At 44.0% G+C, this 26,907-nt stretch overlaps 1 protein-coding gene across 1 annotated transcript; it reads right to left on the minus strand.

The window, feature by feature from the left end:
* On the minus strand, positions 1–26,137 carry MPC1 (mitochondrial pyruvate carrier 1). Its single transcript, XM_015428012.1, has 5 exons — positions 25,817–26,137; positions 7,780–7,783; positions 3,933–4,029; positions 1,657–1,789; positions 1–1,500 (listed from the first exon to the last, which is right to left on the minus strand). The coding sequence occupies exons 1-5, from the start codon at positions 25,885–25,887 to the stop codon at positions 1,482–1,484; spliced, it is 324 nt and encodes a 107-aa protein (XP_015283498.1). The 5' UTR covers positions 25,888–26,137; the 3' UTR covers positions 1–1,481.
* Between the last annotated feature and the right edge of the window lie 770 nt (positions 26,138–26,907).

Raw genomic sequence — 26,907 nt, forward strand, 5'->3', positions numbered from 1 at the left:
CAATGTATTAATATTAATTTGGAGGCCATTATAATTGAAATGGACCTCATAAGGAAGCCTATCCTTCATAGACTTTCTGTACAATTCAATGATGCAAGTTAAATATTATTAACCATGTCGAAAATCACAAAATTCCCTCAAAATATTTTATTGCCATTAGTTTGATTAAAATTTTCATTATCGTAACTTCTCCCTATTGGGACTGTTTACTGCTCTCAAAGTTGTTGCACTGAAAATAAAATTGTTGAATACGTTCTGTACATTGTGTGTTACAGCTGCTGACGTAAGACACGTTCTCTGGAAACAAGTGATCAGATTAATTTTAAAAGTTAAACACTTCCAAATCTTTATCCCAAAAAAACTTCAGTCTTGTCTGTGGTGTTTCTTGTTTCACAAGAAATCTTTAGCAAATCTCCAAAAGGCAGACATTATGGAATTAGGACACATTTACAACACTCAGTGTATGGAAATAAATGGGGCAGTCAGACAAACTCTAAGAAAGGAAGATATAGGATTAAGCTGCTCTGCCGACTGGGTACACACAACTCCAGATAGTCACACAGTCAGATGGCACTTTCCTAGGGGGCCAAAATACAGAAATTGCATTGCACATTACTCCAAACCATGCATTTTTAAATCCACATAAGAGCAAAAATAAAGGTTCATGTCTCAAGCCTTCAGATGTTGTAATTTATACAGTGGGCCTTACACAAATATTATGTCCAATGCACCTGAGGCAGGAATACATTCTTACAATGATCCTGCTCCCCCCACCCCTTTGAAGGCTGGGCCACTGCTTGTATAAACCACAAGCAATAAGGAACATTGTTGCCTTCCTTCAGATACCTATGGGGGGTGAGATCTAAGACTTTTAGGGACCCAGAATCAGAAGTAAATATACAGCATTCAAATTAGCAACCTGAGAGCAGTTAGTTGGTAATTCCCCGCTTTCAGTAAGTGCTGGATTGATGATTTGGCAGTCTGTTACATATTTTTAACTGCAGTAACAGCCAGGAATGGGTGTTCCTGAATGCAAGTAGGGTAATACCAAGCACTTGAGACAGAACCTCCACTCTTGAATCTGTACACCTGACTGCCAAATACACACTGAGTTTGCAAGTTTTAACAAACTGCACCAATTAATTCAGTGACAGGTTTCTGCAGCTTTTTGTTACAAACAGCAGACCTTATCCTTCGCAAACAGACTGATGTGCGTATGAATTGAAGAATTTAATAAATAGAAAAATAAAAATGTTGTACTTGTAAGGCAAATTGTTCAATGTAACATTTTCAATTGTTAAGTACTTTTTAAAAAGGCAAGTTACAAAATTTAGTGCATGGGTGACATTAACTGTTGGCATGAATGTGCTCACAACAATGGGAATGCAACAGGAGACACAGCAATTCTGGATGGCAAAGACCTCCATCGGTTGTCATCTGTGAAGAGGAGCACCTTGTTTCTTTCCCTCTTAAACAGATACTCAGTTCTTTTTTTCAAGACTGCCAAGAAAAAATAAGAACAGAACAGAAAAGTACTAATAAATATGTTGACTTGGTTTATGAAGAAAAAGCATTCCTATGAAAGAAAGAAAAAGTTCCTATGAAAGTCTCCTTGTTTCTCCCCAACTATAATGCCAAATTCTCAACTTTACTCACTTGAATTTGATCAGTCTCCCTCCTTGGATAAGTTGTGCGCCTTCATTGGTAAAGTGGCAAGCAAACAGCAACCAGTTCCTGGGCTGCACCTTATATGCAAACCTCATGAATACCAGTGAATAACAGCAAAGTGCTATAAAAGGAAAAAAACCAGTTAGTGGCCTGAGGAACATTGACATAAAGGATACTTTCCCATAATTTCTGCAAATAGGATTTTGAAATATTTAATATTAGCCTCACTTCAATGCAGACGTATCTATATTTCACAATTACATGTTTTCAGATTAACTTCACAGACCAACTAAGATTGAAAACATTGAGAACTACTGCTTAATTGTCAGAATCACCAAAATGTGATTATATTTATCTCATGTTTCCATTCATGGGATTGTACCAAAGCCAAAGATTTATTTTTCAATAAGAAATTCTCTTAAAATCTGAGTGACTACAAAGTTGAGCACCTGTAATGGCACTGGAGAACAAGAGCAAAAGAATACTATGTGCTCCAAATTTTAATTCCATACATGGATAAAGCCACACAGTGCTATTAACCTAAGTAAATCACTAGAGGAACATACAGACAGATCCTATTTCTTACTACCCTTACTGCATTGGATTCAGCCAGCTTTTTCACTCAATCTCACTCAGTCCACCTTTCTCACTTGGACTCAAGGTGGATTACACTGAGTGAAGTCAATACAATTGACAGGATGGGACATTCAGTAAACAATACAATTGGATGAGGTTTGAAGAACCAATCAGAAATCTGAAAACAGAACTGAAGCAAAGCATAAGTATTAACATCACACATCAAATGATGCAAAAATTACCTAGCAGGATCCTAGTTTCAGCAAGCTAAACACAGCAGTACAGAACACAGTCCCTAATAATTTATCTAAATAACTTTGTGAATCATTTATTATGGTGCAATTCTGTTGCCTGAGTAGGGAAGGCCTCTTGAATAATTCAGTTTTGCACAGTTTGCAGAAAACCAGGAGAGTCAGAACCTTCCTGAGTCCCTCAGGCAGACCATTCCATAAGGTGGGGGCCACACATGGCGCTTGTACATGCAGATCTCATGATCCCCAGCACAGCATTTTCTGATGTTCACAGGGGAACCCCTCCGTCTTTGGTGACCAACAGAAAAGCTGGTTGGCTCAAATCCGCTGTTTATTTTAAGATATCCAAAAATAGCTAGTCTTTGATGGAATAAAGTTCTTTGAAGTGTACACAGCTTTGCTATTTAGCAAAGTTTTCCCCAAAAGAAGTAGGATCACATTTCTAGCCCATTCACAGTTTTGACATATCTAAAGGATATATAGACTGTTGCATCTACTTATCTTGTGAAAGAAGGGTGCATCTTTCTGCTAATTTCTTAACTATTGTAAACTCCATGGAAGCAATTAAATTGTTTAGTTTGTTTTAAAAGCTGATTGGCTCTTTGAACAGGGATGTATGGTAGGAAATTCTATCTACAGAATACAAAGATACCTCTCTATTTTAAGACATAAAACAACTATTTATACTGGCTGTATTTTAGTAGCTGCCTTATATGACCAGTCAATAAGTAAGCCCAGGACCACTTACTGGTGTCATATTCATAACTTCAATAAGATTGGGTCTATGTTCAGTGACCACTAAATAGGACTCCAACTTCCTTAGAGGACTGTAAATATCCCTCCCCAAATGTAAATATTAAATAAATGGGTTGGAATCCAGGCTATTCTGTGAGCCAGAAAATGATTATTGGGCATTTAAAAAAAGTAATGCTCAACCATATTTTGTAAATTATATTCTCAATTGCCATTTCTTTTGCCTAGAAAAAGGTGTAATAGTTTCCTGTGTTTACAGGCCCTGCACGACCTTAATGCAATCTTCCCTCTTTGAACAGCACATTGTCACATCATAACATAATGCTTTTGGAACTCTACCGCCCCCCCCCCCCAAATGGCTGGTCATGCTGCATGTGGAGAAATTGTTCACAAAAGACAAGTCCGAACACCCTTTTATCCTTGCACTCACAGAGCTAGGTAGATGCTTCACTGAATTCCGGCCAAGGTTATGGACATGTTATATCAAAACCCAAGATTGTTTCCACTTATTAGAGTGATGACGCTATTTGGGGTGCTGCTTCAGCTACTTCCTAATGTCTGGGCCTGACTGTATGCAAAATCGAACCATGTGTGAGATGTATGAGGCATAGCACACGTTTCAGTAAGTTTGATGGCACGTTAGGAAACTGCTTAGTTTTACCTGGGCCGCATTTTATTGCTTACCAAATGTCATTCGACCACTGATGATCTCTGGTGATTTCGACATGTCATTTATAGCAGCAATAGGGAGTCCCCAGTTGGCTACTGGCCCCCAGAAGTGCTTTAAGAAAAGTAAGAAAAGGAAATTTATCCTCTTGTTAGTTCACATTTATTATTATATCAGGACTCCTAAGTGTGTGTAGTGCTGAATCCACACCATCTTTTGTCTTTAACAAAGATGCCTTCCTTATATCCTCAAAGAAACATGCTTGCAAAAGGGTTCTTTTCTCCCTACACTGTTAAATACTCACGTAGTACAATCGTTTTCCTCCAAGACAAAAAGAGATTAATGTATGAAGCTGTCTTACGCCAAGTCAGATGACTGATCATCCAACTGAGTTGCTGCATCTAGCAGCCACCCTCAATTGTCCATGACAGACCCCTCTCCCAGCCTTGTGACCCGTGATCCTTTCAGTTGACTGGCAACAAACCCTAGGACCTTCTACAACTGTTTTACGTTCCACAGAACATTGTGCAAAAACAATGTGTTTTTACACGTTACCGAACTGAGCACCTTTAAGAAAGCGGAAGTTAATAATCTGAAAGAGCATTACTGAAAACATTTTTCCAAATATATAGGAAAATGCTTTGCAGACAACTTTTTGCATAAAAGCTTATTTTAAGTGAATAAACTTTTGTTAGCTTAACCTGTATTATTTCAGTCATGCACAATGAGATACATCTATTACAACAGGTTGGGTTGTCAGGAAAAAGTCCTCATTCATGCAAAGGACAAAATAAATTTTATCTAATTAGGGTAACTGGCTGTAGTGCTTTGCTGCTAATGGAAATCAAACTCTCCACTGCATTTGTGCAACTGTGAAAGCAGACTTAGTCCCTTTGATACAGGAGCTATATACAACACGCTTATAGCAGATCTTACATTTTGAGATCAGGAAGCAGGGAACGTATGCTGTCAGCATCATTATAACATTCCCTCTTGATTGACTCAGTTCTTCCGCACAAGGTCCATTGTCATTACCACCCTTCTCTAAGGCACATTCCGCACAGACCAGGCTCAGGCTTTTTCAGTGACTGCCCCATGTCTGTGAAAACAGCCTCCTAGAAGAGGTCAGTGGGGCTACTACTCTCCTGGCTTTCTGGTAAAGTTATCAGACAGAGTTACTCTGGAGAGTTGGGAGGGCAGCCTGAGCCTAGTTAAAGGAGAAATATCCTACTTGTGGGGCAAAAGTGTTTCTACGTTTGTTTGAATGCAGAAGCCAGGTGCAACTAGGCTTGCCAAGCCCCCGCTGGGGGCGGGGGAACCCCTGATTTTAAAAGCCCTTACCCGCTTTTTAAAAATTCGGGCCTGCTAAATATGATTCCGAAAGGTTATAATAAGCAAGAATCATATATAATAGGATACATTATAACAGCTGCCAGACTGCTATTAGCCCAAAAATGGAAATCCGAAGTTATGCCCATGAGGGAAGAACTAATAGATAAGATATTGGAACTAGCCAGAATGGACGACTTAAGTTTAATGCTACAAAATAAGAATGAAAAGGTACATGAAAAGAGATGGGAAAGGGTGTATAAGTGGATAGAAGAAATGTCAAGAAGTTAGTATCCCAGTAAGGTATATAAAAATTAAGAGGACCCATGCTTCAGGCTCACATTTTTGCAGAATGGTGTGACCACGAAGCCGTGGATCCGTGATTTTTGTGGTGCAGGCTGTGGCTGTGGCTGTGGACGTGTTATGTGATTTGATGGTGTTTTTGTGGTGACCCAATTGAAAAACCCTGAGGATCCCTGAGGATCCATGCTTTGGAACCATGTTTTTGCAGTTCTGTGGTGCCACGAATTCGTGGGGGCATGAATATTTGTAGTGCTTCTTATAATCTAAGACATGGTCTACAGTATGATGTTGGTTTTATTTCATTTTAGTGTAGAAATCATACATTTTGTGTCTGCATTCAGCACACTGTGTCAGAATTACAAAAGTGCCACGGACTCAAAAAGGTTGGAGACCCCCGAGCTAGACTACAGGTTGGGATATTTCACAGAGACTAGGGGGGGGGGTGTTCTTTGGGTCAGTGGTCAACAGAGTAGGCAATAGTGTGCGAAGAACTCAGAGTGTGACACTGAAAGGGAACATGCAGGTATGGAAGGCAGCAGAACTGGACACTGGAACTGGTAGAGGGACAAGGGCAAGATTTATGATTGACAATGGAGGAGGTGGCTCACATCAACCTCATGAATTTGTACGGAAACAAAGGAGCTGAGATAGAGCTGATCTGGTGATAGCTACACACATTCCAGAAATACCCGAGCCAATTCCAGGTTATATGGATAAACATATGGAGCAGAGGTCCATCAGTGGCTATTAACCAGAAGGTATAGAGAGGAACTCTCAGGCTGGGGCAAGTGATGCAGTGTATTCTTGGTGCTTGGGGGGGAGCAGCAGTGGGAAGGGTTCTAGTGTCCTGGCCCCACTGCTGGACCTCCTGATGGGACCTGGTATTTTTGGCCACTGTGTGACAGAGTGTTGGACTGGATGGGCCATTGGCCTGATCCAACATTGGCTTCTCTTGTGTTCTTTTTCCTTTGGTACCTCATGCCTTTAGCTCACACACTCAATGCACACAAAGCATGGTCTCTCTACTGTCAGTCCATCAATGTCAGCATTGTCTACTCTGACTGGCAGTGATTCTCCAGGGTTTTAGGTAGAGGACTTTGGCAGAGTGTTCAGTCTTCAGTTCTTAGACCGTTCTGTTGTGTATTTTGCATAGTGTGAAGGAATGTTGTCTGGTGATCTTTTTCTAGGGCCTAGCACACATACTTTTTGTTTTCATTATAATGCATATAGTCTCATTTGGTCAGAATTAAGCACATTGAATTCTATTGATTTCAGTGTAACATTTCAGTGTGTGCTTCTCTTTCCTACTGAAACCACTGAAAAGGGCTTCACTTTTGACATGTGCTGTTTGCTTGTTTTTTCCTTCTGATTGTTAAATGTTTAAATTAAAGCATTTTATGTTTCTTAAAGCTTTTTGTTATTTTTGCATTGGAAGGAGGCCTAAAAGCCTAGAGGTAATGTAAAATAGGGGAAAGGTGGGGTAAGAATTGATATATGACACTGAATTTAAATTTTATTTTTTGAAAGAAGGTTACTTCAGAGGGAGAGGCGGCGGGTGTGGGTGAGTGCCTGAAAAGTGACATCACAGGAAGCGGTGAGGTTTTGGTGCAGTGTACTGGAAGTGACATCATCGGAAGGGGAAGTGACATCACTTGCCATTTGACCTGGAAGTGACATCACAGGAAGTGATATCACAAAAGTCTCCTGGCTCCACCCCCAAAGTCTCCTGGCTCCACCCCCAAAGTCCTCAGATATTTCCGAATTTGGACTTGGCAACCCTAGGTGCTACCCCTTTACTACACAAAGCAGTTGCTATCTGTAGAGAAGCAAGAAGGAGTAAAGGATAGTAAAAATGTAGATTATTGTGTTCTGCTGAGGTCCTAAGTACCTTTCTGCTCCTTTTTCTTGCAGCAATCACTAGTAGAGACAGACTGCTACAAACAATTTTAATGGACAGACATTTAGAAGTTGCTTTCTTCACAAGTCAACAGCTGTGAAGAAAGCCTTCCCATATATTTTTCAGGTAACATGCAGTGAAGGTCTCTCAGGGTAAAGTTTATTAGAACACAGGACTGTGTGCAAGATGCAAATGGAGCAAAAAGATGAGTATTTTATTTAATTCATCTTCCCTGGAACAAAGCAGTAGTCTAACTTCAGTAGGCTTGGAGCACTGTTCATAACTATGCTAGAAAATACTCAGAAGTGTTTGAAAGAAAGCAGAGAATTTCTTACCGTACTGTTTTGTAAGTGGCCGTGATTCATCATTCAAGTGGATACATGAAAGAGAACATGAAAGTCATTTGCCTTAATAAAATAAATTGTGATAAATCAACCCATTTATCTCTAAACCACCAACTGCTAAAAGGAGGTGATTTTTAAGTTTAAAAAGTAACCATTTTAATCAAACAATATTATCCTAGATTCATATAATGGCAGCAGCAATGTTTCTGTTGAAATCTGTGGGACTTTAATCAGTCACAACTTACTTAAGGCCCATTGATTTCAAAAGAATTTACTGTCAATAATTTTACCTGATCAGAACCAGTACATTAAGGTAAGAAGCTGTCAAATCCACCATGGAAAAGTACCTCTGGGTGGTAACAGGAAATGTATAAACAGAAAACAGGGTTGCACTTACTTGTAACTGTTGTTCATTGAGTTGTATTCTGTCAAGGGAACCATAGGAGAATATGCATATGCATATGCCAACGGAGAAAAATTTCTAGCTACTAAGAGTAGAGAGGGCGCCCCTCCCCTTGGCGCATGCTTAGAGTGTTCCCGCTGAAAGCACACCAAGGGGCACCATTTCCCCTCAGTCCTTTCACACTGCCAAGCCACTGAGCAGCTCAGCCAAGCCACAGCAAGAGCTCCCAGTAGAGTAGGAGGGAAGGAATGTGTGTCTGCACAGGACAACTTGACGAAACACAATTACAGGTAAGTGCAACCCTCTTTTCATCTTCAGTCTTCTGTGCAGCCCAACATTGGGAAGAATACCAAGCTACTCACCAGGAGGTGGGTGCGGAGCTCTAGGTGAACAGGGAATGCAGAACCACTCTACTGACAGCCACTTCTCATCATGTGTCTGTGTTAACTGTGTAGTGTCAGATAAAGGTATCCTCTGATGCCCAGGTGGCAGCTCTACAAACCTCATGCAATTCTACAGAACTCATGCAGACGTTACAGAGGCCCTTCAGGAATTTCTTGGGCATGTGATGGGGAAAAAATGAAACCCCATTTACAAAATTATGGAAGGCCAAAATGGCTCCTTCACTAAGGAGGGAGCCAGGCCAGAGCCCTTAAGGGACAAGAGGTATTCCAAAACTAGGGGCAATGGACTAGAGGAAGGAACAGAGCCCCTGCTCTTGATCCAGTGTGAAAACCTATCCCATTTCCTAGCATGGGAGTTATTAGTGGAGAGCTTCTGAGAATGGAGCAGCAGCACCTCCCATACCTCCTGAGAAAACCCTAAGCTGGGGGGGTTCAGAAGCCAGGCCATTAGACAAAGCTTGGCCACATTTTGATGCCACAGGGAACTGGGGGTAAGAAGGTCTGCTGCAAGTTCCCAAAGAATGTAATGGGTCTTGGACAGGAGCAGAAGTTCCACCATACCTGCCTGTGCCAAAAGGGGGCAATGAAAATGCAGTGGGTACCTTGGGCCTGAATCCCACCCAGAATCCTCCCTGCACAGCGAAGGTGTAGAAGAGGCCCCCAGACCAGGGGTTCTGAAATGCGTCCCTTACAGAATGTGGGTTGTGGGCTGCCCGTGAACAAAAGAGGGTTGCCTTCACATTGTGGGAAGCCCCACCATTTAAAGACAGGGAGGAAGTACTTCCTGGACAGTTACCACTCATGGTACGGTAAGGCGAATCTGCTCAGTGTATCCAGCATTGTGTTGTGTACCCCAGCGATATGAATGGCTGGAGGGATAAGTTGTTCTGGTTTGCCTAATTCCAATTTTTTGTCTCTCTGCAGAGAAGCTACAACCCTGTGCCCACTTGCATTTTGACATAAAACATGGTCATGGTATTGTCTGTCTGTACCTGAACAAGTTCGTTGCGGAGAAAGTCTGCAAAAGCGGAAAGAGCATAGCAAATAGCCCTTAGTTCCAAGAAATTAATCCACATAGAGGATTCAAGGGGGGGACCACACACCCGCACTGTAAGGTCACTGCAAGGAGTGCCCCAGCCCAGGAGAGAGGTGTCTGTAGTGACTGTGTACATACGGAGCTGCACTCCAAACAGGATTCCCACTAAAAGGTTGGTATCCTGGGTCCACCACTCAAGTGACCTTATAATGGACCTGGGTACCAAAAGCCAAGTAGATCGCACCTGGACAGAAGGATTAAACGTCTTCACAAACCATTTTGTAAGGGTCTTAGATGCAACCTGGTGAATGGAATAACCGCTGTTGTGGAGGCCATAAAACTCTGTATCTGAAGTACAGACTGGAATCTATTTAATCTGAAACCCATAATTACGGTCCGGTCCTAATTGCAGACCCTTGGGTAACCACGACCCTTGGAGTAGTCTACATCCGCAGCAATAAACTGAGTAAAGCTACAAGGAATAAGCTCGGATTTATCCCAGTTAACAGCTAACCCCAGCTTAGTTAGAACTGACAGCAGTAGGGACAGGTGATCCCACAGGGAACTCTCAGAGGGAGCAGTTAACAGCCAATCACTGAGACAGGGAAAATGACACAGCCCTTAGACCTTAAAAAGGCAACCACCACCAATCCATGGGGATAGTAAGAATCACCACACTGTGGACCTGTGAGAAAGCAAAATTATTTTGGACTAATATACATGCGGAAATTGAGAAAATATTGAAATGTAAATTTAAAAAAGAACCAGAAATATTACTGTTGGGTTTAAAAATGGAAGAAGTTAATTTTGCAAAAAGGACATTAATGTGGTATATGATAACAACAGCAAGAATGTTATATGCACAGAATTGGAAACAAGACAGGATCCCAGAGGTTGGAGAATGGATAAAGAAGTTACTTTTTATGGCAGAAATGGACAAACTAACAAGAAAACTCAAAGATTTGGAAGCAGAAGAATTTTTTGCAGATTGGAAGGATTTTAAAGATTATTTAGAGAAATACTGGGATGTGAAGGACAATTTGATTTGCTTTGACACATATTGAGATAAATAGAAATAGAATAGAATTAAGAAGAACATGGACAGTATTGGAATATAAGTTACCTTTAGTTGTGTAATAACGGTTTATAAGTATGTGAAGTTATAAGAAATGACGGTTTATAAGTATGTGAATTTATAAGAAATGAACTGGTGGTTGGAAAACTATGGGAAGCCAATTAAAGGGTGGGGAGAAAGAGAGAAAAGGATATAAAACAAATGTGATATATGTGAAATGTTTATTATCCTAATAAAATTTGTTTAAAAAAAGAAAAGAATCACCACACTGGAAACAGAGGCATTTTCTGTGATCTTGGTGGAAGGAGATATGGAGAAGAGAAGAAGAAGAAGAAGAGATTGGATTTATACCCCGCCCTTCACTTGGAGTCTCAGAGCGGCTTACAAACTCCTTTCCCTTCCCCTCCCCACAACAGACACCCTGTGAGGTAGGTGGGGCTGAGAGAACTCTGACACAAACTGCTCTTTCTCAAGGACAGCTGTGCCAGAGCTTGTGACTGACCCAAGGTCACATCAGCAGGTGCAAGTGGAGGAGTGAGGAATCAAACCCGGTTCTCCCAGATTAGAGTCCGCACACTTAACCACTACACCAAACTGGCTCTCTATGGAAATAAGCATCCTTCGAGTTCAACACTATGAGCCACAGTTTAATTTCAACAATTGTGACACCTGAGACAAAGAAACTATTTGGAATTTTCTAATGAAGAGAAACTTAAGTTATGAAGATCAAAGATCTTACTTTGTACTCCACAAAGACTGTAATCCACCATCCTTCTTGGGAACTGAAAAGTAACAGGAATAAGTACCCTTGCTAACACCAGAACTGGGGACTAAATGGATGCACCCTTCTGCAGGAGCTCTGACACTGCATCTGCCAGGTCAGGAGCAGTAATTTCCCCCAAAAAAGGAGGGAAAAGGCCCAGCGGCAGTGTGCTGACGAGATCCAATCTGTAGCCCTCCATGACAATGGCCAGGATCCAGACATCAGGTGTAATCTTCCACCACTTGCTAAGGAAGGGGGCCAGTCTGTCCCGAAAAAACAACAGTGCCTTTTGCTCCTGCTCCTTAGGAGAGTGCGGTCGGGAGGGCTGCAGACTAGCTCTGGAGACCCAACGTTTGCCATGCGACTGGGCAGAAAAATGACAGCCATGCCCAAAATACAAGGAAGAAGATGGAGGAACAGAACGAGTGTTCTTCTTATACCTTGCCTGCTGGAAGGGACAATCCCTGGAAGGCAAACGCTGCCTAGGCTGTTGAGGTTGACTTGTACATATGCCTAGGGACCTTGCTGTTAGCCTATTCTTCTCGATCTGTTCCAGGGTCTCATTGATCTTAACAGAATAGCTTTTCACCCTCAAACAGCAAATCCTCAGCACTGGCTTGTGTCTCCAGTGGTAGAGCTGTAGAAAACAATCAGGCAAAGCACCGTAAGGCGATGCCAGAGGCCATGGAGTACAGAACAGTCTGCCATGTGCTTCCCCACATTCATTTGTTGCTTAGCAAGGCAAGAGGCCTCCGCATGCAGGAGTTTAACCAGTGAGGGATGCTCTTCAGGAAGAGAGTCAAAATGTGAAGCCACTCGGTCCCACAGGAAGACACTGCTATTATAGCTTGATTGTTTACAATTCTAAAATTTAAAGTGCCCACTGAATAAACCTTGCAGCCCATAGTTTCAGTCCTGTGGCCCTCTTTATCCACTGGAGCAAGGCGGGAACCATGATGATGTCTTGCTTGAAACTCTTCCGTGACTAGTGAGAAAGGAAGAGGATGAGTGAAAAGGAAAGCGCAGTCTGTCTGCTTGATTTTATAAAGATTTTCTATCCTACAAGAAGTAGAAGATACAGAGGATGGGTTCTTCTAAAGGCTCTTAGCCATATCCAAGAAATCTTCAAGGACCAGGAGGTCAACAGACATCGAAGCGTCGGAGAAGAGTGCTGAAAGGATCTTGTGCTTGGGTTTCAGATTCAATGAAACCACCCCAAGCTCTAAAGACTTAGCCATCCTTTGTGAATCCGACGGGAGTTTTGTAAAACGGATAAGTTGGAATTGTGACAGCGAGAAGTGCCTGACAAGCGCTTATATAAGTCAACAATTGCGAGGAGGACCCATAGAGAGTTTGGGAGCGGATATAAAAGCGAAAATGAAATTAATACCATTCTCGAAACTGGGGACCTCCGGTAATGGCATGAAAAGAAGAGGATTTATAGTGCATGAACTGAGAGTATCAACAACAACCCGAAGGAGGATCTAACAAGCCGGAAGGAGAAGACAACAGAGGAAGCTCCTCCACGTCAGCGATAGTAAAAGTACCCAGCACGCAAAGAAGCGGTTCTGAATGTGCACAGAAGAGATCTTTTTTATTAATAGAAACTCAGAGGAACATTACTAACATACTAACAGAGAGTTACATGTAACAGGACTAAGAAAAGAAGTTTGACAACACACAGAAGAAGCCCAAGAAGATTAATTGGACATTACTAACAGTTTAATTTACCAGTTTATATATCACTCAGCTTTCTCTTTCTCCCACTGTCTACCCCTCCCTTTTTTTTCTTTTAAGCGAAATACCTCCCCTTTTTAGGGGAGCTAATAAAACCTTTATTAAAAAAAAAAAGACTTAGCCATCCTAAACATTTGCTTGAAGAAGAGCTCTAGGTCCTCAGTCAGGGACACAGGTGTAGGGTCTCCCACCGCCTTGTCAAGAGAAGGATCAGAGGCTGGTTCTGAGCCCAGGTCTAAAAGACAAGCTTCTTGCTGCTTGGAATCGGAGAAGCACTGCTGGTTCATAAGATAGCCGGCAGGGTGAAAGTACCGGCCCAGAGGAGATGCAGAGGCACGCTTCCATGACAGGACTGGATCCGAAGGGAGTTGTTTGCCCCACTGCTGTTGGGGTAAGGAGGCCAAGAGCCCTGTTGGTAGGGAAATAGCGAGGGGTCACCCCACCAAGGCTGTGGAGGGAAGGCTTTGAGAGGGCACTAGTTGCCTCTCCTGTTGTACTGCACCTGAGGGTTGCAATGGTGGAAGCGGCTTCTCCATGTGCATCGGGAGTGACCTAACCAGCTCAACCTCAGAGTCCGAGACACCAGGGTCCCCAAACTGTGGAGATGGAGTGCGAGGGGCAGACAGTGTCCTCCAAAAGTATCAGTTCTGTGGGCTTGTGAGATGGGGTCTTAGTCAGCTTGTCGGATTGCTTTGAATGGTTTGGGACCAAAGGCTAAAGTGCTTTGACTTCGAACGTGATTTCTTAGCTGAGGCTTGGAAGAGCTGCATTGGGCCGTAGACAGCTCTAGTGAGTGGGACCGGCACCGATGTGGATCTGGGGACAGAAGCAATCAAGGCGAAACAACGTACTCACCCTGGAATGGGTTCCCGTAAGGCAGATGACTTTGCTGCTGGCAGATCAGAATTTAAAAAGGTGTGCTCACAAAGGGCTGCCTTGAGGCAAGAAGCCCTATCCACCCTGGCCTTGGGAGTAAACTGTTCATAAATGCAGCAGGAAGGCACATCAAGCAGAGAACATGCTCATCCAAGTGAGGCATTTTTGTGCTGCACTGCAGGAACTTTTTAAACAACAATTTCTGAGCCATGGTAGAAACAATGAAGAAAAACTATACCAATTCGAGTCTCCCACGATGAAGAAAGAGGGATGGACATGAACCAGCACCATGAACAAGGAGTAACACTAGAAGTGAACCTCTCAGCTCAGCGGCAAAAGAAGAACTGAGGGGAAATGGCACCCTTTGCCCTTAGTGCGCTTTCTGGGGGAATGCTCCGAGCATGCGCCAAGGGGAAAAGTGCCTTCTCTAATCTTAGAAGGCAGAAATTTCTCTCCATCGGCAGGCCTATGCATGTGCAATCCCCACTGTGGGACTGCAGGAGAACAAAGACACACTCTTATGTTTGTCAGGCCATGTTTTGAAAATTTATCAGTAATTTGGCCTTACAACCTTAAGGTTCTGAAAAATCTAGGCAGAGTCTCAAATGAATCATAAGAACATAAGAGATGCCAATGTTGGATCAGGCCAAAGGCCCATCCAGTCCAACACTCTGTATCACACAGTGGCCAGAAATACCAGTGCCATCAGGAGGTCCACCAGTGGGGCCAGGACATTAGAAACCCTCCCACTGTTGACCCCCCCAAGCACCAAGATGACAGAGCATCACTTGCCCCAGAGTCCCTATCTATACCTTGTGGCTAATAGCCACTGATGGAACACTGTACAGCAGAGGTGTCGAACTCATTTGTTACAAGGGCTGACATAAAGGTCACTTTGTCGGGCCGAGCCATACATGCCATAAAATGTAACACAAAGTACCACGAGATATAAAGATGATTTCAGATGCCAAATGGCAATAGCAAATGGATGACAATAGCAGGCTTGACTAGATTAGGTAGGCTAAGCAGAGAGGTGGTAGTGCTGGTATTTATAAGCTGCTGCTGGTGGGGAATCTGCTTAAGAAAAATTTTGCAGAGGCCCAAAACTAGGGCTGCCAACATCCAGGTGATGGCTGGAGATCTCCTGGGATTATAACTGATCTCCAGGTGACAGAGATCGGTTCACTTGGAGAAAATGGCCACTTTGACAGGTGGACGCTTTGGCATTATACCCCACTGAAGTCCCTCTTCCTCCCCAAACTCTGCCCTTCTCAGGCTCCACGCCTCAAAAACCCCAGGTCAAGCCCCTCTCACAAACTTCAGCGTTAACACACAAGAGTAAGGCTGTTTAATATGCCAAACAATAAAGCCCAGAGCTGAGAAATTCCTTCCCTCAGCAACCATCCCAGGAACCTTAATTCTGCACTGCAAGGGAAGAGCATCAACAAACAACAGCTCAAAGCTAACTGAATGTTATTACAAAGGAATTTTCAGCTGCCTGAAATAAAACTTTGTTGGTCTTAAAGGTGCCATGGGACCCGGAAAGGGGAGGGGGGAGACAGCCAATGGAGGAAAGGGAAGTTGGTTTTCATCTCTCCCGCGGGGCTGAGAGTCAGGCTGCAACGCAGCAGCCACCCCAGAGCTTATATCGGGAATAGAACTTTGTCAGTCTCTTAAGGGTGCCATGGGATGACCTGGACTTTGCTCCCTCTCAAGCCCACACTCTCTATCTTTCCCTCCTCCCCTCCCTATAGGAGCCAGGGAGGAAACAGCCAATGGAGGAAAGGGAAGTTGTTTTTTATCTCTCCCGCTGGATTGAAAGAGCCAGACTGCAATGCAGCAGCCACCCCGGAGAAGAAATGTGCACACACAAAAAAAAGCTTATAGCTGGAATAAAACTTCACTGGTCTCTTAAGGGTGCAGTGGGACAATGTGGACTTTGCTCCCTCTTAAGCTCCCTCTCTCTTTTCCTCCCCAAAGGAGGGGGGGAAGAGACAGCCAACAGCGGCAGCTCTGGAGGAGAAAGCAGGAGACAGCTCAGCTCAGGTCAGATACAAGCCCTGCACGGGCCGGTTCCAGCCCTCAGGCCATATGTTTGACTCCCCTGCTATACGGTATCAAGTAAGGATGAAAGAGCAAGAGTCCAGTAGCACTAGAAAGAAATTGTGGCAGGGTATGAGCTTTCTTTCCTGCCAACCTAGCAGTTCGAAAGCAAGAAATTGCAAGTAGATAAATAGGTACCACTTCAGTGGGAATGTAACAGCGTTCCGTGCGCCTTGGGGTTTAGTCATGCCGGCCACATGACCATGGAAACGTCTTCGGACAGCGCTGGCTCTTCGGCTTTGAAACGGAGATGAGCACCGCAACCCTAGAGTCGGACTCTACTGGCTTTCGAGCAAGGGAACCTTTACCTTTTACTTATGAGCTTTCTTGAGTTACTGCTCACGTCTTCTGATACAGCTAGAATGTGAGTCCATCTGTCCTTATATCTTGTAGAGTAGAGTGATTTAAGACACAAAATGACAGTAGCAGATGAATGACACTAGCAGGCGTGATTGGATTAGCTGTGATATGCAATATGTGAGATTCAATGTAGAATCATTTCACATTAGAAGGGGATGTAGGAACATCCTCTAAGTGTCATGTATTTCAACATTTCATATTTTTTAAAAATCTGATATTGTTACTGGACAAGGATTACACAGTTTCCTGTTTCACAGTGACTGGTAAATGCACTGTAGTCTGGGGATAGATCAAAATGGATAGCCATGTTAGTCTGTCTGTAGCAGCAGAAAAGAGCAAGAGTCATACCCTACTCATACCCTGCCACAAATTTTGCTACTCTTTAAGGTGCTACTGGACTCCTGCTCTTTTCTACTGCAGTCTGGGGAGGTACAACTGTTAATTGTTAGCATATGATGGCTGCTAACAGCTATAGAGAAGGTTATTTACAGGAATCCATAGATCAGAAGTGTTATAAAAGCCATGCCATCCAATCCTATGTTTGTATGCCTGGAAGTGGATTCTCTTAAGTATGCATAAAACGGCAACCATTAGAGCTGCAGACAGACCCTGAACTAGCAGAAAGGTAAGTCTGTTTTTTTATCCATTCACATGTACAGGTTCCCTTAGTGGATCAGAAACTGTGTTGCTAAGTCACATGAACACTTACAGTCGAGTTACAATTGGTCACCCACATGGCATCATGTGCATATACATTCCCACATGTCTTTCAATATGGATGGAAGTCTCTCTCCCAAACCTATCACCTAACCTAAGCATGCAACATTTATGTGCATGTTATTTTTCTCTGGACACAATTTTTTAAATGATAGATTTGTTTATTCCAGTTGTCATAAGACTTAAAATTTGTTTGCAGCTGGAACAGACACAAAGAATCCTCTGCTGGTCATATTGGGGCAACACAAAACTTACAGACGGAGGTTTCCAGAACATAACTATGTTTACATCAGCAAGGGATCTCAAAGTGTTCACATTTTAAAAGATCCCTAATTCAAAAATAATTTTAAGCAAGGTTTGCAAACCTCTAAGAGGAGACTAGAAACAAGTATAATATTCTAACAGGACTGGATCAGCAATGTATGACTCAAGCTCCTGTTGCATCCACATTTGATCATGTGTCTCTATGGCAGCCACGCCAGTTGTGCAAACCCCTTAGTCCCGGGTGTGCTTCAGTGCAGAGGACTTTAGCCAAGAATTTACCTGATTCAAATAATTAAATCAACATGCCATTCACTATACCTATTGCACCTGAGTGAAGTTTCACTGTTTTTCATTCAAGCTCTGTTTTACAGAATATCCCTACCCATATTATGCGGGATCAATCCTCAATGAAATCAGATGTACTTGCAGATAGTGATTTTGAGACTCAAGTGTCCAATCCATGCAATGAATGTCACAGATTCTTCCCTCTTCTACCTTGCCAAGTTACATTCCCACTTGTCCTATGGCCACTCCCTCCTCAGAAGGGAAGGTTCACAGAACAACTGCTACCAATCCATTTGTCCCAGAGAGTTCTCAGTTCAGTAAGGATTGTGGTGGTAGGATCTACTTATTCTCTGTATCAGTCACCTCAAAAGAAGCCGAATCTACAGGTCAAAAATAATCAAGACATTGGGAGACCTGTGATGAGATCCTTGCAGCAATTTTCCAAGCTCAATTACAGTTGTACAGGGCCAGGCTTCCAATTCGGGCCACAGAGAGCATGGTTTCAATACTGAACCCCACCATGCATCTGCAAATAAAAAACAGGCTCCCCATCTGTAAGGGGCCATGGCTCGGTGGTAATTGTGGTAGAGCATCTGGGCCTGCAGGAAGTTCCAGGTTCAGTCCCCAGCATCTCCAGCTAAAAAGATCTGGTGGTAGCTGATGTGAAAGACCCTCCCCCCTGAGGCCCTGGAGAGTCACTTCTAGTTCAGAATAGACAATACTGATGGTGTTGGATCAATGGTCTGATTCTGTATAAACCAGCTTCATGTGTATTCATGCTGCTATAGCCTTTTGAAGAAAAAGAGAGGCAAAAAAAGTGAGTACTAGTCTTTCCCCCTTACTAATATATACCTGTGTTCTCTGTTATGGACTTCAACTCTTAGAAGGAAATAAGGAAGCCATATGGGCTATAAGAAAGCAAAAGGAAGGGGTGAGTCCCTTTTTCCTCCTATGCAGCACCCCTTTAATGCACCAAGAGTTATCACAAGTCTCCACTTGCTTTAATCAAAGTAAAAATATTTGTACTATCAAAAGCCAGCAGTTTAGCAAACTGAACAAGAATCACAGAGCTATAAGCAACATGCAAGTTGTCCAATCCATTCAACTATGACTAACTTCACCGGCCACAAGAAAAGGCAGACTCCCTTATACCATGCAGCAGTCCACATTTCACATTGCAGTCCTATGTACTGTTACTTCAGTTTCAGCCCAGTGAAATCATTGGGCTTTGACTGTGGTAGCTCTGCATACATCGTCAGTGTCCTGAATATGGTCACGGCCAGTTCCTTTGCTGATACCTACCTCACTTAACCACTTGAGCTGCGGTGGCTCAAGTGGTTAAGACGCTGAACTGCAGGCTGTGGAAGGTCAGTAGTTCAGCAGTTCAAGCCCCGAGTGTGCCGCATGACGGAGTGAGCTCCCGTCTCTAGTTCCAGCTCCTTCCAACCTAGCAGTTCGAAAGCAAGAAATTGCAAGTAGATAAATAGGGACCACTTCGGTGGGAAGGTAACAGCGTTCCGTGCGCTTTGGTGTTTAGTCATGCCGGCCACATGACCACGGAAACGTCTTCGGACAGCGCTGGCTCTTCAGCTTTGAAACGGAGATGAGCACTGCAACCCTAGAGTCGAATTCAACTGGCTTTCGAGCAAGGGAACCTTTACCTTTACACCTCATTTTACCAATTTTAACAATAATCCCTATTTAATATTTTAATTATTTGGCTTTCTCTTCGCTTTGCTTCCACTTCCCAACAACTGCTTAGATTCCAAAAGGATTCTCAACAGGGCCAAAAGAGCCTTCTTTCAACCTTTGAGAATGAAGTAGAAATGACAGGAAATGACAATCTTCTCCCCCTTTTAAAAACCTTGTCCACTAAGCAGTCATGCAGAGGATCACACTAGCTTTTCCCACAGAACTGGCATCTGCACTCCCAGTGTGGACAACTCTCCCACCATTATGATTAGGTTATTTTGATACACTGCCCACAGATGCTTGGGATCTACTCACAGATAAGTAGCTCTGTTAATTCTAGAACTCTGGCATAATGGCCCTCAGCAGTAGCTGAAGCCCCCTGTTGTGGCTTATCTTGCATTTTCCCTGCTACCTTTCCCTATTTCCTCAAGCACTTGTTTGCTGCTGGCTTTTAAAGATTACTACAGGCTTGCAAATACTTGCCTTGTCTCCTGTCGTAAGAATTACCTCAAAGTGACCACGTAGGGCAGCTTTAGTGAAGTTGGTTGTTCATCAATAGCTAGTACTGGTATGGGTGGGCAATTGGACTGGTCAAGATTCTAGAAATGTATGTATCTGTAAGGCTGTGCTGGAGTAACCTTACATATTCACAGCATGAGCTTTCTTCTACAATACACTTTCAGCACAGCAGGAAAGTAAAATTGCACATTGCTAGGAGACTGAAAAAATAATCCAGGACGGTGGGAGAAGAGCATCAAAAGCAGCTTAGCTACAGATGAAGAAAGAAATGAACAGGAATGAATCATAGAATGTTAGAGTTGGAAGGGACCTTGCAGGTCATCTAGTCCAACCCCCTGCACTCTATAGGAGCATAGCCGAAAGATAGCCCTACAACATACCCGAAAGATGGTCATCCAGCCTCCACTTGAAAACATTCACCACCTCCAGAGGCAGTCTGTTCCACTGCTCAACCACTCTTACAGTTAGGAAGTTTCTCCTGATATTTAGCTGGTATCTTCTCCCTCGTAATTTCCACCCATTAGATCTAGTCTTGCAATCCGGAGCAAGAGAGAATAGATCTGCTCCATCTTCTACATGACAGCCTTTCAAATATTTGAAGACTGCAATCATGTCCCCTCTAAGCCTTCTCTTTCCCAGGCTAAACATACCCAACTCTTTCAGCCTTTCCTCATAAGACTTGGATTCCAACCCTCTCACCATCCTGGTTGCCCTCTTCCGGAAACACTTGAGCTTGTCAGCATCCTTCCTAAAATGTGGTGCCCAAAACTGGACACAGTACTCCAGGTGAGGCCTGACCATAGCAGAATAGAGCGGAACTACCACCTCCCGTGATCTGGACACAATGCTTCTGTTAATGCATCCTAAGATTGCATTAGCTTTCTTTGCAGTAACATTGCACTGCAGGCTCATGTTTAACATTGCACTGCAGGCTCATGCGATCAATTAGAACACCTAGATCCCTTTCACATGTGCTGCTGTCAAGCCAAGTCCCTCCCAGTCTGTATCTGTGCCTTTGATTTTATTGTACCTAAGTGTAGGACTTTGCACTTCTCTCTATTGAAATTCATTTTATTTGTCTCAGCCCACTGTTCCAGCCTATCTAGATCATTTTGAATACTGACTCTGTCTTCTTCAGAATTAGCAATCCCACCCATCTTTGTGTCATCTGCAAATCTGATAAGCATCCCCTCTATGTCTTCCTCCAGGTCATGTATAAAAACATTGAACAACACTGGACCCAGGACCAAGCCCTGCAGCACTCCACTTGAGACTTCCCCCCACATAAATGCAGAGCCATTTATGAGCACTCGTTGGGTACGATTTTTCAACCAACCATGAATCCATCCAATGGTTGCACCATCCAGCCCACATTTAACCAGCTTTTCCTCAAGGATATCATGAGAAACTTCGTCAAATGCTTTACTGAAATCTAGATACACTATGTCCACAGCATTGCCAGAGTCAACCATTTTAGTAACTTTCAAAAAGGAGATAAGGTTGGTCTGGCATGACTTATTCTTGATAAACCCATGCTGGCTACTATGAATGGGGGTGGGATTGACTGTTACCGAAAAATAGACTGCCTAATCAATGCAAGTCTGAGAGGCACCAGAATGGAGTTAACCTGTAGAATAGATAACCTAAGAAGCCCGTGCAAGCCTCTTGTGCCAAAAACCAAAATATACCCTGACGATTAGCTTTTTTTTTTTTTATTCCCCATACGGCTAATTAACAGATGTATGTACTTAGAATCTTTTCAGTTCTGAAGCAATAAGTTTCAAGAAATTGGTCACCCTGCATCTAAGATTCCATATATATATTTACAGGTAGGTCAGTAGCTGAGAAGGAGCTGCGGTGGCTCAAGTGGTTAAGATGCTGAACTGCAGGCTGTGGAAGGTCAGTAGTTCAGCAGTTCAAGACCCGGGTGCCGCAAGACGGGGTGAGCTCCTGTCTCTAGTTCCAGCTCCTGCCAACCTAGCAGTTCGAAAGCAAGAAATTGCAAGTAGATAAATAGGTACCACTTCGGTGGGAAGGTAACAGCGTTCTGTGCGCCTTGGTGTTTAGTCATGCCGGCCACATGACCACGGAAACGTCTTCGGACAGCGCTGGCTCTTCGGCTTTGAAACGGAGATGAGCACCGCAACCCTAAAGTCGGATTCGACTGGCTTTCGAGCAAGGGAACCTTTACCTTTACAGTAGCTGAGGCAAGTTTCCATTACACTAGTTAGGTAGCATCTTAGTAACAGGCAAAGCAAGTGACATAGCAGAAAGAAAAACAAAGGCAATTTGTACTGTTATGAATAGAAATGCTAGTTCGCGAAATGAAATGCCATTTCAAGTAACTAGTAGTACCTCTACTGTGAAAGCTGATCCTATCTTGTGCAGTATCAACGCAAGGTACTTTTTCAGTAACATGTTACCACATGCATGAAACCAAACTTACAATTAACAGAACCAAATGCCTAACATTAATATTAAGTAATAAACTACCACATATAAAAAGGTAAAGGTTCCCTTGCTTGAAAGCCAGTCAAATCCGACTCTAGGGTTGCGGTGCTCATCTCCGTTTCAAAGCCGAAGAGCCAGCGCTGTCCGAAGACGTTTCCGTGGTCATGTGGCCGGCATGACTAAACACCAAGGTGCACGGAACGCTGTTACCTTCCCACCAAAGTGGTCCCTATTTATCTACTTGCAATTTCTTGCTTTCGAACTGCTAGGTTGGCAGGAGCTGGAACTAGAGACAGGAGCTCACCCTGTCTTGCGGCACCCGGGTCTTGAACCGCTGAACTACTGACCTTCCACAGCCTGCAGTTCAGCGTCTTAACCACTTGAGCCACCGCACCACCAGCTTTATCCAACATCAGCTGCCGGGGGGGGGGGACTTTGGGACAATTGCCATGCCTTATTAGTATTTACATGGTGACAAATATATTACTCCTCTTATAACAGATATGGTGGGACAATCGGGTGCCAACAGTGTAACCAATTGTTAATTGATGGGAACTGGACAATTACCGAAACTGTGGCAAAATTCTGGGTAGCATGCTACTGCATCCGAAATACATGATCAAATATATAATAACAGTTGCCTAATAGTCTCTGTTGTATGTTCTTCCTTTATTTTATAACGCTCAACTGTATTTTATAGAGTTTTATTTTAATGTCCTATATTCAGTTATATGAATGTTATGAATGTTATATTTAAGCATGTGTGCCCTATGTCTTGTTGCCGTAATAAATGCCTGACTGACTAGTATTTACATGATTGTTAATTTTGCCTCTTAACTAGAACAATTGCTACTTCAGCACATATCAAGTTGCAATGTTTGTTCTGCAGACTACTCAGAGAACAATATGTTGCTAAATAACAAGCAACTCTCCAATGTGGTTACCAAAATCATAGCCTTTTTTTCAAAAGCATGCCCTGCAGAAAACTTATTCCCAGCTACACAAGCAGTTTTAGGGTCATATCAGGATCCCATGGGAAAGGAGATCTTGTTAGCTGAAACTGGACTACAAGAGCTGATACTAGATCTTTAAAGGAAAAGAAACAGTTTCCTGCCTTCTGTGCAGGTTATGTTTTTTAACAGCTGTAACAATACAGGCAAACTAGTTTTGGCTAGTCAGTCACTGTGAGGCAGTAAAAACATTAAACCGCCTCTCCCTTCTCCATGTAGCTCCAATCCAAATCAACCACCTGCAGGGCTCAAAGGATACTAGGAAAATCCAATCACAGAGTTTCCAACATCTGCACCCAGACAGCACTCAGCAGGTGCAGTTATAATCTCTGCAACACTGATTGCACTTAAGAAGCCTCTGTTTTAAAGCGTAAGATGTTGTACCCCTCCTCCAGCCTAACCAGGTACGTAGAGATTTTTTGAAAAGCAGTACACCTTCTACATGGAGAAGCTGATTGATTGATAACCATCCTGCAAATCCACTCTCTCATCATCAGTGAGACACGTGGGCAGGAGCAACAGTGCATGAAAGGGTGGCCCCTACTGAAACCACTACAGGATGATACTGTCAGCTATGCTGCCATGGGGGTTGGGATGGTCAGGCAGAGTCAGTGTAATTGCTATTGTATTCCTTTCCATGCTTTGCGCTGAAATGCTTATCTGTAACAATGTGCAGGTGGGAGTTGTGTTGTCTGCTTTTTTCCAGGGAGCCCTGGGAGAAGGCGAGTTCCCAGCTTTGGCTAGAAACTGCTTGCTAGCTTTATCCCGCACGCTGGAGGGTGCCTAATTGGCCAGTGCAGTGGGGGGGGGTGCATACGAATACCCTATATCTTATTATGTCCAAGGGGCAACTGCCATTCTTAACAGTGACTATGTTACTGCATCTATAGCTCTTCAATAAAAGTATAACCTTTCCTGAAAGCGTGTACTCGTTGTTGGCTGTGGGTTCTGACAGATACTTGCAACTACCCCCACCCACGCAGAACAGGGGCCCTGCTACTTTGAAAGCAGGGCAATTCTCTTGACCCAGTGTAACTACATTGAAGTAATCACGACAGGCCAAAGAATTTCAGGGCTCCCAAACAATTAATTCTTAAGCACCAGAGAGGGCCTGACTCCAAATGAGGAGAGGAGGAATCTAAGTCTGTCCTGCCGTTTCAGGAGTGGAAACGACACCATGGATCATTACCTGTCCCAGGGGGAGAGAGGACGTTACATATACCAACAGACTACTAGCTCTCCAATTACCCCTCACAAATAGCCCCTCCAGATCCTAGACACACATCCTCGGACAATCAGTCCCCTCTCTCACCCCCTAAAAGATACGTAGTTTACCACGGAGAGCTACCAGATGGAGGGAATGCATAACACAATTCATCCACATGAAAAGTTTGAACTGGAGTTTGACGCCAAACAGGCCCATAGCTACAGTGGGGCATTTTGGAGCCCCGCCCCCTAAATTAAAAGCCCTGCCCCACAAATATACATACCTGAAACCTTATTTTGGAGGAGAGTCCCCCACTTCACTTCTGGCTAGCAGAGGCCAGGGTGAGAGCACCACAGCTTGTCCTCAGACTTCCCTCTCCCTCCCACTGTGAAATTTGTTTGGGGGGGCCTCATGGGACCCAGGAAAAGAGGACTCAGAGAGGGCCTTTAATTGTATGTTTCTCAAAGGCTCATGGGAAATATACAGCAGGACTGGGCTAGCAGAAACGGGGATTGCTGGAGATGAAGGTACCACTCTTGAGTGCCCTTCTAAACTGTCTTGCCCTGTGGGAGGGAACTCAAAAGGCTTTTTAATGCCTTCTGAAAGCAATTAAATATCCTCCAAGCTGTTTTTTCCCTAGGAACTGAAGGGCTTGCTGCCCTGCCTCTTGAAAGGAAGGACTGGAAACAGGCTCTGAGCCTCCCCTCTTTAAAGACAGGCATTCACATTAATTTAATTAACCATAATTTAACTGTCCTCTTAAAATTTAAATGCCCCCTGAACAAAGAAATCCTGGCTATGGGATGCCAACACACTGCGGAGATCCCGACACCCCCCCCCCCCACTTCCTTTCTCTAAGATCTTACGCCCAAGGGCATCTAGGACTGCAGCCTCGGCTATAAGATCCTATAGATAAGATCCACCAGCCCCGTTTCCAAACCACAAAGACCCACCGCAGCAGCTGCGCACCCGCTCTGAGCGTGCGTGGGAAGGCTGCTTGAATTCCTCCCCCTAGCCCATAACGGAGATCAGGTGAAAAATCCCTGGAGGCGAGGGAAGAGGGGTGTGGTGGTGCCTGAAAAGGGGCAGAATCCCGATTCCCCTTCTCTTGCAGCCGCTTGCCCACCTCATAAGATAGTCCCTGAAGTCTTTGCTGCGCACGTAGTCCACGGCCTTGCGAGCCAGCACCGCCGCCATGGCAGAAGAGGGCTGTAGGGGAGCGGCACAGAAAGCACACCGCCCGGCCCGGGTCCACCACCTTCAATGACAAACTCCCACCGGGGACAAGCGGCCTCTTCACGACCGGCCCCGGCTTCTTCTTTACGACAGCGCCGCCGTTCCCATAGCAACCCCGCAACCCATTGGTGCCCAGCTACCGCGCCCTCTGCCTAAATAACTTCCACCGAGGGCAGAGGAGGGAGGTTTGTCGTAAAGTGCGGGCGGCACCCTAGGCTGGATGGGGGACGTATGTCGCAAATCTCCTGTTAGGCAGCGTCTCTTACGTAAGAGTGGAACAGCGCTTCCTGAGCCGCTATTGGTTGCACTAGAGCGCCTGCTGGAGCGCCTACTGGATGGAGCAGATGGAGCGTTCTGTTGTTTCCACCCCCTTTGCTTTCGGTATGACTGTCAAGGGCGAGGAGAGTGTCCGAATCCCAGCCAAGCTGGAAAGCCACCTTATTTTCTGCTGGCCTTTGGCTTATAGAGCCGTTTCCCCCTCATCCAGTTGGGCGTAAAGCGGCAGTACTGAGAACTATTAATAGCCCACTTCTCAGAATTGTCAGAAGGGTTCAAGGTCAAGGCTCCAATACAGTACAGTCTAGACTAAATTATTTTTAGCCTGTCCCCTCCCAGGAGCCCGGGGCAGCGCATACTGTTTATTTGTTATTTAGAAAATGTGTATGCCTCCTCTGCACAGATCTGCTTAACTCCCCCATGCAACATCGTCTTCGCAATAATGCCGTCAGGTAGGCTAGGCTGGAAGCGTGATTGACCCTCGATCGCTTGATAAGCTTCATGGTTGCAGGAGCCGTGGGCACCCCAGAGCCCCCAGCCATAATCTGAAACACTAGCCACTATACTACGCCTGCTGTCAGTGTGTCAAAGGGCTGACCTTTGATATCTGCACGAAGACAAACATCACTTTTTAAAATGACCTTTCGGCTTAGAATTCAGAACGGTCCTTCATCTATTTTGGCAAGAATTATATAAAAAGCTCAT

The sequence above is a fragment of the Gekko japonicus genome, unplaced genomic scaffold, assembly GCF_001447785.1.
Source record: "Gekko japonicus isolate JY-2015 unplaced genomic scaffold, Gekko_japonicus_V1.1 scaffold1020, whole genome shotgun sequence".
Classification (NCBI taxonomy): Eukaryota; Metazoa; Chordata; class Lepidosauria; order Squamata; family Gekkonidae; genus Gekko; species Gekko japonicus.

What these genes read in the sequence shown, in the direction of transcription:
- MPC1 (XM_015428012.1), bottom strand. Translation starts at nt 25,887, where the DNA reads ATGGCGGCGGTGCTGGCTCGCAAGGCCGTGGACTACGTGCGCAGCAAA. An exon ending in CAGTGGTCGAATGACATTTG is followed by an intron (nt 1,790 to 3,932) that starts GTAAGCAATAAA and finishes TTCCTTTTATAG; the next exon opens with CACTTTGCTGTTATTCACTG.